At 34.2% G+C, this 16,887-nt stretch overlaps 1 protein-coding gene across 2 annotated transcripts; it reads right to left on the bottom strand.

Moving 5' to 3' along the window:
- Positions 1–1,401: 1,401 nt before the first annotated feature.
- LOC121740600 (collagen alpha-2(IV) chain-like) lies at positions 1,402–16,661 on the bottom strand. Of its 2 annotated transcripts, none has more exons than XM_042133333.1 (6): positions 16,573–16,661; positions 16,415–16,472; positions 3,970–4,347; positions 3,510–3,721; positions 2,934–3,083; positions 1,402–2,420 (listed from the first exon to the last, which is right to left on the bottom strand). In XM_042133333.1, exons 2-6 carry the CDS (start codon positions 16,422–16,424, stop codon positions 2,334–2,336), a joined length of 837 nt encoding a protein of 278 aa, XP_041989267.1. In that variant the 5' UTR covers positions 16,425–16,472; positions 16,573–16,661; the 3' UTR covers positions 1,402–2,333. The 2 variants fall into 2 exon arrangements, with proteins under 2 accessions (XP_041989267.1, XP_041989265.1); XM_042133331.1 differs by lacking the exons at positions 16,415–16,472; positions 16,573–16,661 and adding exons at positions 12,264–12,370; positions 15,636–15,754.
- Between the last annotated feature and the right edge of the window lie 226 nt (positions 16,662–16,887).

Genomic DNA, 16,887 nt, shown 5'->3' with positions numbered 1-16,887 from the left:
CAGCGGAATACTTCGATGCATGAATTTTATATCTTTTTAAGTAAGAGGAATTAGTAATATTCTGTAAATATGTATTTAATAAAACTTAGTAGTGATATATTTGTATGGTTGAATAATGAATTTTTGTGACTGTGATATATTTATTGTAAAACTTTGATGCTGTAACGTTTTCAGTATTTTTATTAGATGACATTAAGCCCGGCCGCACATTATCCGAATTCTGATCAGAAACAGTTGAATTTCGCCGGACCGCCACCCCGCACACTATCCGAAATATCCTTCCGGCGAGTTCAAGCTCACTCGGCTCAGTACAAAATGTAAGAGACAGCGCGGACGTTCAACTGTTTCTGATCAGAAATTTCGGACAATGTGCGGCCTGGCTAAATTGTTACTCGTTTTAAACTTCCTCTTTATGCCAAAATCTTATATAGTCTGGCTTTTGAAGTGTACTAATGTCTAATCTCGTGGGTTATATATCGTGAGAAAAATATATATATATATTTTTCTCACGATTTCTATCTAGCAAAGAAAAGGCAAAATATTTATAAGTTATAACCATGAGCAACAACCTGACCTGCGAAATAGATTATATTATAGGAAAAAATTGTTTATTGTAGCAAACAAGTTTACTTTTGGCTAATATTATAAGAAACTTTTCTTCCATTTTGGTTTTTGTGGTCAAAATCCTAGATTTTCCCAGTTGATGTGAACGTGTGTATTAAGTTTATATTATTATTACCTAATTACCTATAAATAATAATAATTATATTTTACTAAGCTGAAACATACTAAATATTAAATAATAAGTAATTATTATAAAGGAAAATTAAATCTTGTGTTCCTCATGTAAAATAAATGAAAGTTTAAAATCTGATAATCACATACAATAACAATAAACATATTTTTTTTTCATTCAGAAAGCTGTAAAATCAAAAAACTAATTATTAATTAATAATAATTTTATTAACGATATTGTAGTTGCCAGGATGAAAATTTATTTTAACATTTAACAAGCATTAAATGTTGCCGTATGTACTTACTTTATAAGTTAATAAAATGTGTTTTTCTTTACTTAGTATTTTGTTTAATTTTACCAACTTTGTTTAATTTGTTAATGTTATTTTTAAAATTCAGCGACAAACTGGGTTACTTTTGTACCTTATGTTTATATAAGCAATTATTTTGTGTGGTCATTTTACTTTTACCATAATATTAAAAAAAACAGTACTTTCAAAGTTTATAATGTGTACTGTGGTTCACCAGACACCAGATTTGTCGACTGCTATCTATAATCGATCTCAATATTATTACTAAAATTATGAATAAGTATACAAAATTAAACAAAAAGCCCATGAACTTAAACAATGGCCCGCATTCATAAAATGGAATAAAACACTTATATCCAGTAAATGCGTTTAATACAAACATTGTCTTAGTGTAAAATACTATAAAAATATATAAAACCACAATATAACGACAACAATAATTAACTAAGGTCTATTTCATCTCATAGAACCTTTTTGGCAATTTCTCGTTTTAGGCACTACAACGGAAGGTTCTGTAAGTTATTCATAATATCTGAATCCCAAGCAAATATACTTGATGAAATTCTGTTCCTTCAACATTGTTCTTTTTAAGTCCACAATATTATGTTACCTAAAGCACTCAAAACTTAGCGCATGTTAGCGCTCTCAGTTGACAAAGCGAGTGATTAATTGAGAGTGATAGTGACGTAAAAACATAAATTTGGTTCATTAACAACTATTTCATGATGAACTCTTTAATAATAAACGAGATTCTAAAAGATTATTATTCCAAATAAACAAAATTAACTTTTAAGGCCAATTTGCATAATAGAAAATAAATTAAAACTGTAGTCTAACAGACTTTTTAATAACAATTAATTATACTGAAAATAACCAGAAAGTTTGTAGTATGATATTAAGACAATGTACACAATACTTAAAAATTATGCTTAGACCACCCTCGGTCAAAGGAAATGTCGTCTTATACTATTATCATTAAAATTATTGCCTCTAGCAAACTAAAAATAGTCTACTTGTTCACAAAACGTGGTTGTTGTCACATACTTACATTATTCAATAATATAAATTGTGGAAAAATTGACTATTTTTCGTGTGATAGACTATAATTATAATGCAAACGGAAACATTAGAGACGACCATGCACACTGGCCCTTAAGCAACATTCCTTAAACATAAAAATGCCTTAACCAGACTTTTACTGATTCCTGTATGATTGTTTAAAAAATAAAAATGAATCACAATATAATATTATTAAGTGATTTTAAAGTGTTTTAAAAAACTTACTGTCTAAACAGTACACAGTATTTCATAGTTTTTGTGCGCAAGCTCTTTTCCAGCAAATGAGATGTACATAGATTTGTGGCTCGGGTGGACCTGAAATTGAGTAAATAAATAATAATTAATCATACTTAATGTTACATATAATAATGTACAATTTGTAAAAAATTAAACAGTTTCAAGTCGAAATAATTAGTTCAGATGTTCAGACAGACTGTTTATTGACTAAAAACTTCACAAAAACTATCTAACCAAAATATATTGACATTATTTTAATTTATTAATTCGTTTTACTTAATTAACATTCCAGTTTTGATATTATAACACTACCTGTATACTGTGACGGAAATTTTAACTTCAATTTTGAGTATAAAAAGGACTTCAATAATTTACAAAAGTTAAAGAAGTTGACCGACTGCAGACCTACGTAAATTGGTCGCGTTTTGTCAAGCCCAGCCGACAAATTACGAATTACATTGGATTGACATAATCCGATCAATTAATGACGATAGTCTGTCAACTGCCTATGAATCAATTTATTCGATGGTACATTGTACAAGTTTGTACAGTGCTATTAAATATGGAATAAAGGATATTATTATTACTTACTTTTCCTGGAGTCAATGAACCCTGCTCTCTTGCTCTGCCAATGTACAGTGGCTCACCAGATGCAGTGTTGCCACCAATAATAGCATTAGGAGGGATATTCCCATCATGAGTTTCCACCCAGCGGACTTTCTCCGGACGAGCACAGCACACCTGAAATAATATTTAAATATTTGTTAAAAATTGGCCGGGGGAAATTCCGAGTATTTCCCAAAGGGAAAGTGCATAGTTTTTAATATACTTTTTCCTCATACATTTTGATGATACAATTATTATACAATTCATACTCGAATCAAAACGTGACATTTACAAGTGTTATAAAATTGTCATGTTTTGATTCGAGTATTCTTTATACATAAAGTAATAATAAGTTATATAATGTAGCTTAGATTGTTTTATGGTGACACACAGCAATAAGCCTATTTGACTTAGCAAATGGTATTTTACTGTATTAGGTATTTCGAGTAAAAAAAAAATGACTAGATTCTCAGATCTACTCAAAAGTGCTTTACTTACAAAATTCATAAAAATAGGTCTTCATTTCTGAGGATTCTGACAACAAATGTGAAGGCTACAAACCTCAATATTCTGCACAGAGTGCTCCTTGCCTCCCCATGCCACGTAAGCACAGTTGTGTTTGATGGCCAGCTTGCCGGGGATCAAGTCGTTTTCATATCTAGCTCTGATCACCCACAGAGGACTATGGTCGTGCCCCTCAAACCCAGCAACAACTGCCTTGGGACTCAGGCTCTGAGCATCTCTTGGCGTAGTAGGAATCCATTCAAGACCAGCTGGAAAATTGTATAATGAGTTAATACCTGGGTAACACTAAGAATTTTTATACTAAGTGTGTTGGCATAGATCATATTCGTAATACTATTTCTTCCAAGAAAATGATAAAATATCAAATAAAAGTAGTAAATATACCCAGGTACAATAGGTTTGAAGCATACAAATAATTTTTATTGTAACACATTTACTGTTATGTAGGCTCAAGAAAATTTTGTGTTAATAACATCAATATAATTGGACATCATACCTTCATTATGCGGAGTCACAGTTGGGGCTGACGGAGGACCACCATGTAGTGGTTGCTGCCCTGGGTAAGCGCCAGGATAAGACATGGCTGTAGGGTTGGGGTAAACAGCAAACCCAGGTTGAGGAGCATACTGCGGTTGACCTGGGTGTTGAGGTGCACCGGGATACTGAGGAGCACCGGGATACTGAGCAGCACCTGGATACTGAGGAGCACCTGGATACTGATGCACGCCAGGATACTGAGGAGCACCAGGATACTGAGGCTGCCCAGGTACAGCCTGAGGCTGGCCAGGTGCAGGAGCATTCACATTGTGGAAGACTTGCGGATAAATAGGATTAGGAGGTGGGGCTTGGGGATAGTTGTTTCCATTATAGTTAACTAGAAAAAAAATATTGAGTAAAATATACAAGAGATGGTATTTGTAACAATAAATAACTATGTAGTTGGTGTCTACGAATAATAAAAACTAAGGAAAAGTAACTCCGTCAAAAAACATGCTCCACAATAAGGTAGGGTCTCGCTTAAAGCGGGGAATTGACTACCGGGCCGCCCGCTACGGGCCGCCCGTCACGGGCAGGTCTGTCGCATGTCTGCTCGTCAATTCCTAGGTACGGGCACAGACATGCCCGTTGGCCCGTGCACGCAGCCTGCCCGCGAGATCGCATTTTTCCCGCGCGGGCACGGGCAAGTCTGTACGACGGGCGGCCCGTCGTCACAGTATAGCAATATGACATAGGGACTATTATTGCTATACTGTGCCGTCCTCATTCGCGCCTTGGAGAGCGATTGCAGTGCACTTAAAATATTATTTTAAAACATATTATTGTAAACAATACAAACACAAAACTTAGGAATGAAGGCACAAAACAATATTGACATTCGTTTATTTCCATTTACCGGTCGTATCCTTGTTTGTAGAAAGTTAAAAGCAAGGGTTACATGAACACCGATCTACGTAATGCCGCTAATACAGCGAACTTATTGAAAAATCCAAAGATGCCGATGCTGATCTATCATTTGTTACAAAGAAGATTGAGTCCACGAGTCCACGACCGAGCTGCAGCCCTCTGTGTGTGTTCAATAGGGGCAAACGCCAGACTTGTGCCAGACCGGGGACTTAAAAAACATTGCTTTTATCAATTCCTATAACTATTTTACAAATGGACTGCTAGAGGAAGTTATTAGCAATAAAACAAATAATCTGAGGCCTTAGCCAAAATGAATTCTTGATCGCTTCGTTATAGAATCGTCAACCAAAAATGTATGGAAATGACATAAGCGTTCGTTATCATGAGTCTCTTGTCGTAATCGTGTACACCATTGGTAGCCAAATTACAAGTTGGACGAAAGCGATATCACTGTTCATCTTCTTTATTGCGATAAAGAAGTGCCCCTTAGCTTTTTGTATAGAAAGTCCTAGACAACACACACAAATGCCACTAATCGCTAGAGTTTTCGTATCTTTTCTTTTTCGTCACAAACGATTGTTAAAAAGGCGGTGTTATCGCGTTGAAGAACAAAATGGCGTGCATTCAGCTGTAAATTGTGTGTGGCTGCCGATCAATGGTTCTTACTTCTTGTTAAAAACATACTCAAGTACTAATTAATATGCATGCATTACGCTTGCTGTGGACCGCGCACCACCACACCATATCGGACAGGCACAGGAGGAGGCTTTTGCTAAGACGGCAATTAGAGAGAATAGAAGACATGCCGGAACTTCTATTCACACAAAATTTCCGTCTTGACAAAGCCTCCTACACAAGTTTGTGTATGGATTTGCGCAGGGCAAATATTTTAAAGGGAACCTACGAAATACCTCTCCAAATTAAGGTAAGAAAAAGAAAATGTACTTAAGTAATTTTACTGTAGGTAGGTATTGTAATTCACATGTTGGTCTTGAGTTCTTTATTCAAGTTCGGAGTTTCAGTTTTGTGCACGTTTCCAAGTGTCAAAATCCATTTAAACAGCTCTAAAACAGTTTCAGATTTTATCAAAATCGGTCTAGTGGTCAGTTTTGTGTATGGTCGGACTCCATTTATTTTATGATTTGTCCCACAACTTTTGAATCTGAGGCTAAATAAATGTGCAGTATTGTGAATTATAATAGTGAAATACAAACAAACTAGCTTTTCAAGACTTTTGATATTGATTTTTTCTTTACAGTTAAGTACATGGATCTGATAAAATCTGTCATCCATGCTGGCAAAGAATTGACCGAGCTGCTACTTGTTTTACTGAAGTAAGACATCCCAACAATAACCAACCCAGTATAATCTTGCCAATGTACACTAGAGCTTCAGGTTCTCAACAGTTTTGTTTTTATCCTGATTGTCATTCAACCCAAAGACTGGCTGCTCCTAAGTGGCTGAGAATAAAATTATTCACTGATTATTTTTATGTACCACAAAACTGTAGGATTTGTTCCTTCCATTTATATAATGATAATTGGGAGGTACTTAGTAATATCCAGCAACCGATACATAGTTTTAATGCAGAACTTATTCAGGACTTTGCAACTTTTGTTGCGCTTTCGCTGCGCTCATATTATGACTATTTTATGGTCTTTAGGCTGGGCAAGGCATCAAGATCATATTGATCCCCCTGCCCAGTTTCTTGATCAAGTATTACTTACTTATGAAACAGAGTAATAAAATATGTATTTATTAAAAATATGTTGTTTTATTTGATTATTTACCTTTTCCAATAACACATAGAAATCTAAATATAAAGTCTGATACAAAACTAGGTTTATATTTTGCTTTTTACTGATCTAAAGTATTTAATTCATATTACATTATTAGCATAATGAACTGTTCACAAATGGCCAAAGTGTCTATAGAAAGTGGGCAATCCCCTTTATATATAAGATGTTAATATATTATTATTAAATAAAGTAAATTAAACTTTCAGTAATCACTTAATCAGTCTTATGCTGCCTGACAAAAAAATATTATTTATTATTTAAATTGCTTCATATTAAAATTAGATTTTAATTAGATTAGATTGACCTAATAAATTTTTAGTATTTTCAATTAAAATAGTATATTTGGATAAATAAGTATGTACTTCACTTATGTATCCAATAATCAACAAATAACAAACAAAAACCAAAAAAGAATTAAAAAAAAACAGGTAGTAATACTAAAACAATTTATTCGAAATTAATAGGTTGCGTATTACACCTTGTTTTTAGATACTCTAAAAAATCTTTAGCTACCCCAACAAATTCGTTGGCTACACCTACAGCAGCACTGAAGGCTTCAGCTTGGCGTTGCTGCACCTCTAACTGCCGTAACTCCCGTTCATGATGCAGCTTAAGATGCATTTGTTGGAGCTCTAACATTTGATGGGCTCTCCTTTCTTCAAATTCCATTAGTTGAGCAGCCCGTTTCTCCTCAACTTCCAGGCGCAAACGCTCAACTGACATAAAATCGTTTGCGGCCCTTTCAAAGGGTGTCAACCCTTGTCTCCGGCGGGACCGCAAGAGGCGTGGCAGACAAATGACGGGAAGTATATGTTATTTCCGCAGGTGCTGATGGTACTAATCTAGGACCGCCTACATCGGCGGACCTCCCCGTGGATGTAGATGGTCTTGGATTAGTAGGCTCTATTATATTATATTATATTGTATGTCTTCCGTCGACATCATCTGTGGTGATTGTGGTGATGGTGGTGGGAGTATTCTGCAAAAAAATAAACAGTGTATGAAAGTATTATAAAAGATAAATAGTTTCATTGGGTTTAATTGTATTGATAAAATTAGTTAACAAAAACACATACCATTTACAAAAATTTGCTCTATGTTGGCTGGCTCTGCCTGGATGTCTACAGGTCTTTGACTGAGATTAATGTTCTGGAAAAAAATAAATGAAAAAGTTTTATCAATGAAAATATTTTCATACATTGACCATACATAACATAATATTATCCATTTAAAGTAATTTATTATAGAAACAAATTAATATTTTAATCACTTACGGTAAAACCCAGCTCTTGGACAGCCTCTTGGCCTTGGACAGCCAGTGGGCCCATGATAGCCAGCACTCTGAGATCAAGTGCCGACAGCGACTGACCATCATGTGGCCCACCGCCTGTGCCATTGGCAGCTAGGCGGATTCTAAGCCCCTTCTTCTTAGTTTTTGACTTTAGATTCGCCCAAACCTATGAAAAATGAAATACATGTTTTTTTTTTTAATTATAACTTTGAAAAAAAATTATTTCTCTCTTATCAAGAAGTAGTATAGAGTAAGAAATTCTTTATTTGTATTAACTTAAAACCAATCTAAAACTTAAGAAACAATTCTTCTTTAATAAAAGATTAAAGATTAATATTATGACTAAATATCTTATAATATTATTAAGTAAATGATGTATTCTGATGAAAAAAAATTATCATGAAAGTCTGTGATGAAATAAAAATTACAATTATTACATGGAATTGAGTTTGTTTTTTTAAAAAGCTTTGTAATACCTAACCCCCAGCTACATTTAAGGTACAAAGCTTTAATCAAGATTTCAAATTACTTTGTTTCTAAATTTGTTTTAAAATACTTTGAAATAAAACCTTGCAAATTAACAATTGAATTACTTTCACTGTAGTGAAAAAAAGCAGTATGTATACTGCTTTGTAACTGATTTATTTGCAATGTAAAAAATACTAAGGATTCTAGTATTATGAAGGAATTTATACAAATTATTATTGGTTCATATTATCAAACATTTACCTACTTACAAATGATCAAATGTAAGTATAAAATATTTTACCAAATGAATACTTACATACCTTCTCATTGAAATAAAATACTTAAAATCTTGCTTAAAATCTACTTGTAACATTTTAAAAACCTATACTTATTTAAAACTTACTTTTTTCCACTTTTCAGTTGTTTTTGTTGAGCCATTGCCTATGGCATTAAGGCTATGGGTCAGGGTGTCCCATAGCCTTTCAGATCGAAGGCGCCCTTGGGCACCACCAACGGGTCTGAATAAATCTCCATTACTGCAATACATTTAATAGAATAAAGGTTTTCAGTATTTAAGCAACAAATATTATAAACTACTAACTAGTATCATCTAGTATGCACCACATTCCTACACATGAAGATAATATTAAGTTCATGGTTTGCCCATTGCACAGGGATCATGCCTCAGGGTTAGTCTGAAGGACCTAGACTGAAATCACAAACCTTTTATTATCTCTTAATACCTCATGCCATTAGCTTGATCCTTTCGTAAGTGTACAATTGAATATTGATACATAGTAAGTTTTATCACTACCACTAAACCATTTAAGCAAAATATTTAAGAAAATTTAAGTTTTCAACATCATCGTAGGAATCAATGTAGTACTTAACTACAATTGTGAAATTTACTTACGTCTCCATGTATTCTATTAAATATATATACTGTTCGTTACTTGTTCTGCACCTATTCATTTTAATTTCTATCTAAAATAAATTAACAAAAAGAAAAAACACGAAAAACTTCTCGTTCACATTGGAATAAATTCGCGGTCTGAGTTGGCGGCATAACAAACTCATTTCAAAGTTATTTTACCTCTGAGTTATGGCGAAAGTGATCCTAAAACCCTTGTCATAAAGTCTATAGCCGAGACCATAGTCGTGTTCGTTTCGTTTTCAATGCACATTGCGCATGCGCAAAGTTAAAAATAAGTGTCAGTGTGTCATGTTTTAAAATACCATTCAATTTCTGTCAGATTTTAGAATATGACACTGACACTAACACTGACATTGACATTTAAAAAACGAAACGAACACGACTCATACTGACAGTTGACATTTGACAGTTGAAATTTGACAGTTGACATTTGACAGGACAACAAAACCAAAGACAATTTTGGGGCAAACGAAGGTAAAGAGAAAATCGTTATGGAATCACCGAAACGTAAGTTCGCCGGTTGTTGGCTAGGGCAAAATGTTCTGTATTGCATTGGCGTTAAAGAATCTACTAGTCTCTTCGTAATAAGGCGAAGTAAATTTGGCTAGGGCCTCTGGTCACTTTTCGTTTAATTCGATACACGCTGTAGATTATGTGAGACACGCCTTCAAAGTGACACAATAGTTTTCTTGACTACTTTTCAAAAAAACCTGGCAAAACCAAAGTTCGGACTAATGCTTAATTTCGCCCTTAAAGCTGTGGCATTAGAGTGCACAAAAGGAAAATATCCGGTCTCAAATTGAAAAAAACATACCACAAAATCGTCCTGTAATTTTGCGTGGTACCCTAGTAAACGAATGATTCTTCTTGGAAAAGTCGAAAGCAGAAATTTTGACTTTGGTACCTTGTTTAGACTAGTTAGAAGGTCCCGTTTTTTGGTTTTTTGCTTACTCATCATAAACGGTGCTTCGTTCGCTCTTGTACTACATAAAAAAACCTAATTAAATTCTCTACAACTTTGTCCTTTACACTTTGTATCTATCTCCAATCATTGCCTCGCTATGAGCTTCTAAAATTGGCCGAGTGTGTTTTTTAGGGTTTCGTACCCAAAGGGTAAAAACGGAACCCTATATGGTCTTCCTGATCTGTCTGTCCATCTCGTATGTTTGTCCGTCTGTCTGTCCGTCTGTCTGTCCTTCTGTCTGTCCGTCTGTCTGTCTCCGGTTATAACTCAAGAACGATAATAGCTAGAGAGTTGAAATTTTCAGAGATTATGTATTTCTATTGCCGCTATAACAATAAATACGAAAAACAAAAGAAATTAAATATTTTAAGAGGGCTCTCATACAAAAAACTTGATTTTTTTTGCAATTTTTTGCTCGATATCTATCATGGCATAAGGTAGGCTGAAATGTACACAAAATACTTAGTTATATTTATACTTTAATAATTAAAAATAAAATTTAAATAAAATAAATAATTAATAATTATTTTTTAAAGGAGGGGCATATCGTCGAAACTAATGTAGCACTTTGAGACATACGCCAAATGAAAGGGCTTGAAAAGTTAAACATTTTATTGTATGACGAAAAATCTCTAAACCATGGGAGAAAAAGTTAATGCGGGGAAGAGGGTAAGAAAAAATCACATAAAAACACCCTATATTATTGCATCAATTTATAGTGTTGCTGGTAAGGAATGACTTCTGGAAAGTAATCGTATATGGCAAACTTGAGGAAAGTGTTGTATTTTAGTATATTGTTTCATATTTTTAAGAAATGTATGGAAAAACAATAAAACCTTAAAAATCTAACCTTTCCTGGATTTAATTGTGCATTGTTACCTTGGAGAATTTGTTTATAATAAGCAATACTAGCAAATGGTGCAATAATACAGGATGTTTTATTTTTCCTAAGAAATAAATAAAAAAACACCCTTTATTATTGCACCATACGCTAGTTTTACTAATTATAAACAATTTTTCCAAAGCGATGTTAAACGAAAAAATCAGGCAAAGGTTCGATATTCAACATTTTATTGTTTTTTGTATGAGAAAAATCAAGTTTGTTGTATGAGAGCCCCCTACAATATTTAATTTATTTTGTTTTTAGTATTTATTGTTATAGCGGTAACAGAAATACATAATCTCTGAAAATTTCAACTCTCTAGCTATTATCCTTCTTGAGTTACAGCCTGGAGACAGACAAACGGACATACAGAAGGACAGACAGACGGACAAACAGACGGACAGACAGATGGACAGACAGTCGGTCAGGAAGACGGACAGACATCAAAGTCTCAGTAATAGGGTCCCGTTTTTACCCTTTGGGTATGAAACCCTAAAAAACACACTTTTGAAAATCGGCCAATTTTAGAAGCTTATAGCGAGGCAATGATTGGAGATAGATACAAAGTGTAAAGGACGAAGTTATAGAGAATTTAATTAGCTTTTATTATGTAGTAGAAGAGAATTTCGTACGAAGCACCCTTTTTGATGAGTAAGCAAAAAACCAAAAAACGGGACCTTCTTTGGGATTCTGCCCCCCCTTTTTAAAACGTAGATCCGGGCCTGGGCTGAACTGAACTAAACTCATAGATAAATATAATTACACTACCTATATACCTAATTTAGAACCCATGCATATAAATAATGGAAGTAAAAATGGCTGCTTGACAGTTATGTTCCAACTTCCAGCTATTCCTTACCCGCGTGGGTTATTGCTAGGTACATAATTAAAATTTGTCACAAACCGTACTATGAAAAAATGAAATAAAAAGTGGAGGTTTTATTTAATGAACTTTTATTATTCTTTTGGTAATGACATAGACTGGCTTATTAAATAAAATATTAAAGTAATATAAAAAATTAAGTAAAAGGATAACAAAAACGTTACTTCTCATTGTGGACATCATGTTCAGTATAGGCGGTTAAGTGTGCTCCTCCACAGAATATATATTAGTAGTACCAAGCTCCTCTGATATTTTGCAGGCAAATTTTAATCTGTAAGCAAAAATTAACCTATTCTTAATCTCACTTCATTCTTATAAATGATAGCGAATAAAGTAACCAGGATATGTTTATCTTTTATTATGGACAGAAATTAAAATTGGCCTCAAGTGAACTGCATTAGTAACAAAAACATACAATATCTGAATAAAAAAATAATTGTTCTTTTAACACGTTCCCAGCGGCACAGATATACCTGTACTTTCCATTACTGCGTTACGGGTCGTTTTAAACCTTGTCCTATACCAGAGATTGTGGCGGCACGAGGCATATTAAACCCCACCGCCCGTAGGAGACCAAAATCCTTTTTTTGGCGCCAAATAAGACAAAGTGTGCGGCTTTTGTCGTGATTATTATTAACAATGAGTTTATTAACCTAAATCTACCGCCGCCCGTGGTTAGATTAGTTAGTTTAGATTCTATGTGTAAAATAAAATGTAGGGTCTGATGTACCCCATACCACACTGAACAATAGCAGTTTTTCATATAATTTAGTGATGGGAAAAGAAATATCGATTTTATTTAATTGTATTTATTTATCAAACTTATGGATGTTTTTCATTAAAACAGGCCAAACAATAATATTTTCTGCAACCAGTGCATTCTGTGACAATTTTCTTTACTTTTTTGTCGGCCTCACGACTTGTTAAGAAGGTGCGGAGTTTTTCGTAACATACTACACATCTCCTCTTCTTTGATCCCCTTTCGAGATGATGTGCCTTGTTTGTAGTGGGTTCTGAAAAGTAAGGTCGAGCTGAGTAAATTAGGGTAAGAGTTAGATAGACTCGGGTAGAGTTGGGTAAAGTTGGTTAGAGTAGAGAAGAGTTGTGTTAAGTTGGTTAGAGTAGGGAAGAGTGGGGTTGACTTGGGCAAGAGTTAAATTTTGATGTGACTGACCTGTTTTTGAAATATCTTCCTATATCCTGATTTTGACTCAGATTTACCAGTTTCACCACCCGGTTTTTCTTCATCTTCCTCCTTGATTAAATTTTTTCGGCAACGTTTCGACATAATCGGCAGCAGTCATACTTCGTCGCGTGCTCAGTCTCGAATGCACAACACTAACCGCGTGAAGCTAGCTTAGGGTGCGGTACGAGGCGCGCGGGGGTACGAGGTGTTCGCAACCTCGTTCCGCACTGTGTTAGAATTTTTATTTGTTCAGTGCGGCACGAGGTCTAAGAAACCCGGTATTAAGGTCGGTATACCATTGAACTAGGAATCAATAGCACATCTCAGATATATAGTTATCACTTTCCTACACTGAACCAGATGGAAGTTATGTTTCCCTCAGGACAGAGAAGTTTAAGTTTTTTCCTACCGCTATAACGACGAGACACGGACAGGGTGTTTCAAGCCCTGTTTCGCACCTAACGTGTTAACCCTCGGTGCACCACGTGGGGTCTGACAAACCCCAGACGTACAAAAATTTTCATAACTTTTAAAAAATTCGTGTAATTTTTTTGACGCTTTATGTAGCTGGAGTTAAAATGTTGCCTTACCGTTTGGGGGCAGGTAGTTTAGGATTTTTTTCACCGATGCAACGAACAGACGTGCACAAAGTGTGCTGGGGACTCACAAACCCCACGTAGTTCAGGAGGTATTGTGAAATGTGACAAAATCTATTCATTTCGATTTAATAAGCATTCGTGGACAGGTTTATGAACAAATTAAGTATGACTTTCATATAAGAAGATTTGAAAAATCGCAAAGATATAAACCATGGATACTGTGTCTATTACACTGACACTGATGGAGATGCTGTGAGCTTCATAAAAAGAGCCACGGAGGTGTCAACCGAACGCATAAAAGACTAAACATAAAAATGGCTATAAAAGACAGGAACGATAAAGTCCTAAGCCACATAGCGGGTAGATTCGTCACAGAACGATATCTTTTTAACACCCTAGAAACTCCACCCAGCTTGAGTGATCCCTCTCCACCAAGCCAATGTCACAACATCTAAAGGCAAAGGGTGGAGCAGCATAAAATCTAAGGAAATCGGAAAATGTCGGATCTACTGGCCGCCACACTGACTGGGATCTCACCATTCAAAACATTAAATATTATTAGTAATTTATAAAATAATAAATATTTATTTATTATATGTATAAATTATACATAAGTATAATAAATAAATAATTTATACATATAATAAATAAATATTAATGGCGTGATGGACTACAATTAATTAAAATTTATAATATTAATTCAATTATCCTTGGTGCGAAAAATGTAAATAATAAAATAACAAAAAAAGGATATGGACGAATAGTCTATAGACGGCCCCAATTTTATAATAATTAAAAAAAAAAAACATGGATACTGAAAGGCTCTTGTAAGCGGTTTCACGAATTTCTTGGCAAAGCAGCCCCTGGACCACCAGAAAAATTATCAAGATCAATAAAGAAGTGTTCAGGTTGTATCAGGAAGATAAATTGAAATCTCAAATACGGTTTTGAGCACAATAATAGACCTATTTGCTTACACATACAGTGCCCACTATCATTGTTACAAATGTACTGATTACAACTTGCTTGGATATCGTGTAGATATTATTATATTAAGTTAATATTATTCAATTTGTACTTTTTATATAGTAAGTTTTAAAATTTTAAAGCAGTACGGGAAATAAAAGGAAACTTTTCAACTGTTGAAGCTCACCAAAAAAGAGTCTATGTTTTACTTGGTAAAATATTACTAAATTTTAATTTTTGGGTGTAAAGGATTAATAATGGGAGTTATCTCAGTAAGTATCGTTTTATATTACAATTGAATATATAAAAAACAGTTATTTGAAATAAAATTAACAAATAAATACAAATTAGGCATTTCTTGCCCAGATAGTCTTGGGGTTTGACAAACCCCACGTGGTGCACGGTGTAACTTTTACTCACGTGGTGCACGGAGGGTTAAGAAGTTTTATACTTAGGTAATAGGTGTTAAGAAAAGAAGATACTATGCGTTGGTAAATAAGTTTTTGCTGTACCAAAAACAACAATTTAAAAACAATTTGTTATAATGAATCGACTTAATTTTAAAAAATTGGATAATAATTTAAATTAATTGTATATATAATTTTGAGAACCACTGCATTTTTTTAGTGCTTTAAGATCGGACTATCTAGTGTGTTCTTTGGCAATGGGAGGAAAGACCGGATCTTTGTTTACAGACGTCCTAGGCGTAAACCAAGTATACAATCCTGGAGAGCTAATTCTACACAGAATTCTACTTAAAAAGCAATAAAATGATAAATACTCACCATAATTTTGCAATGAACTTTTGGATTGAAGACCGGATCGCCAAAAATTTACGAAAAATGGCACATTTTTTTGTAAGCTCCATCGCACGCATCCTGTCTGTGACAACGTCGTTCGCGGTATGAAGGGAGGGGCAGAACAAAATGGCAAACAAAACTATGTTGCCAGCCGTGAAAAATGTCGCTTATTTCATGCAAAATTTTATGTATTCGATCTTGTGGCACATCCGCTCTTAGGCGACCCTACCTTACTTGTCAAAAAAGTGTACCTTAGGTACACATTTCAATACATTTGCAATATTTAGGTGACCTTGAGCAGTACTAGGCTGACGTTACATGACAGATCAAAAGGAACCAAATTTAAAACGGTAATCGTAATGAGTTACGACTCCTTAGTTTTTATTATTCGTAGAGTTAGTGTACAATATTTCACTACAACAATACCTAATTATTGTGTAACACAATATAACATGAGTCACTTTGTGAAATCATTGGATGTACCTAGAAATTTCCCGAATGCATTGTAATAGTAGAATTTTAAATTGTTAATTTTAACACTTTCAACCAATTTCAACTACACATTATCTAACTAGTTTTGGTGATATCGTACTGTCTAGGTACCTACATAATAAATTTACATAAAACATAGTAATATAGTTGAGAATGATCAAAGATGAATTGCTTTGTTGCATCACACGGATCTAAATTGAAATGTACGAAAACTGTATAGTTTAATAGTTAATCAATAACAATAGATAATAGGAAGTAATAATTGTACTTACAACCGGCCATGTTATCTATTTTTTATTGATATAAAACTGCTTCTTTGATTCGGCAGAACTAGAACAAAAGTCTCGGGTTATTCTGGTTCACTTGCGTTAGTAACAAAACAGAAGCTATCTTATAAAATTAGAAATCACTTTTGCACTCTTTCACTTACCGGTAATAACAGCAAGACTATTTTTACGCTAAAAATAACAATAAAATCTTGTTTGATGACGCAGCGGGAAGCCTGACGCCAGTCGCCACTTCAACTATTTGACAGTGACAGCTTTGACAGCTATTTGATCAACAATCACTGTCAACCTTTTTTTTAATGATGATAATATAGCTTAGGTTTATTGCTAGTGTCAAGCAGGGCTTCATAACGTTATCGAATACCCGAAAAAATATCGTTACGTACCGGTATTTTCATAATGGTAGCCATTCAACGGCATTTTTTTTATCGATATCTAGTAACATAACCAAAAAATAT

The sequence above is a fragment of the Aricia agestis genome, chromosome 3 (assembly GCF_905147365.1).
Source record: "Aricia agestis chromosome 3, ilAriAges1.1, whole genome shotgun sequence".
NCBI lineage: Eukaryota > Metazoa > Arthropoda > Insecta > Lepidoptera > Lycaenidae > Aricia > Aricia agestis.
The sequence above is the reverse complement of the archived record's forward strand: the minus strand, read 5'-3'. Positions and strand labels throughout refer to the sequence as shown.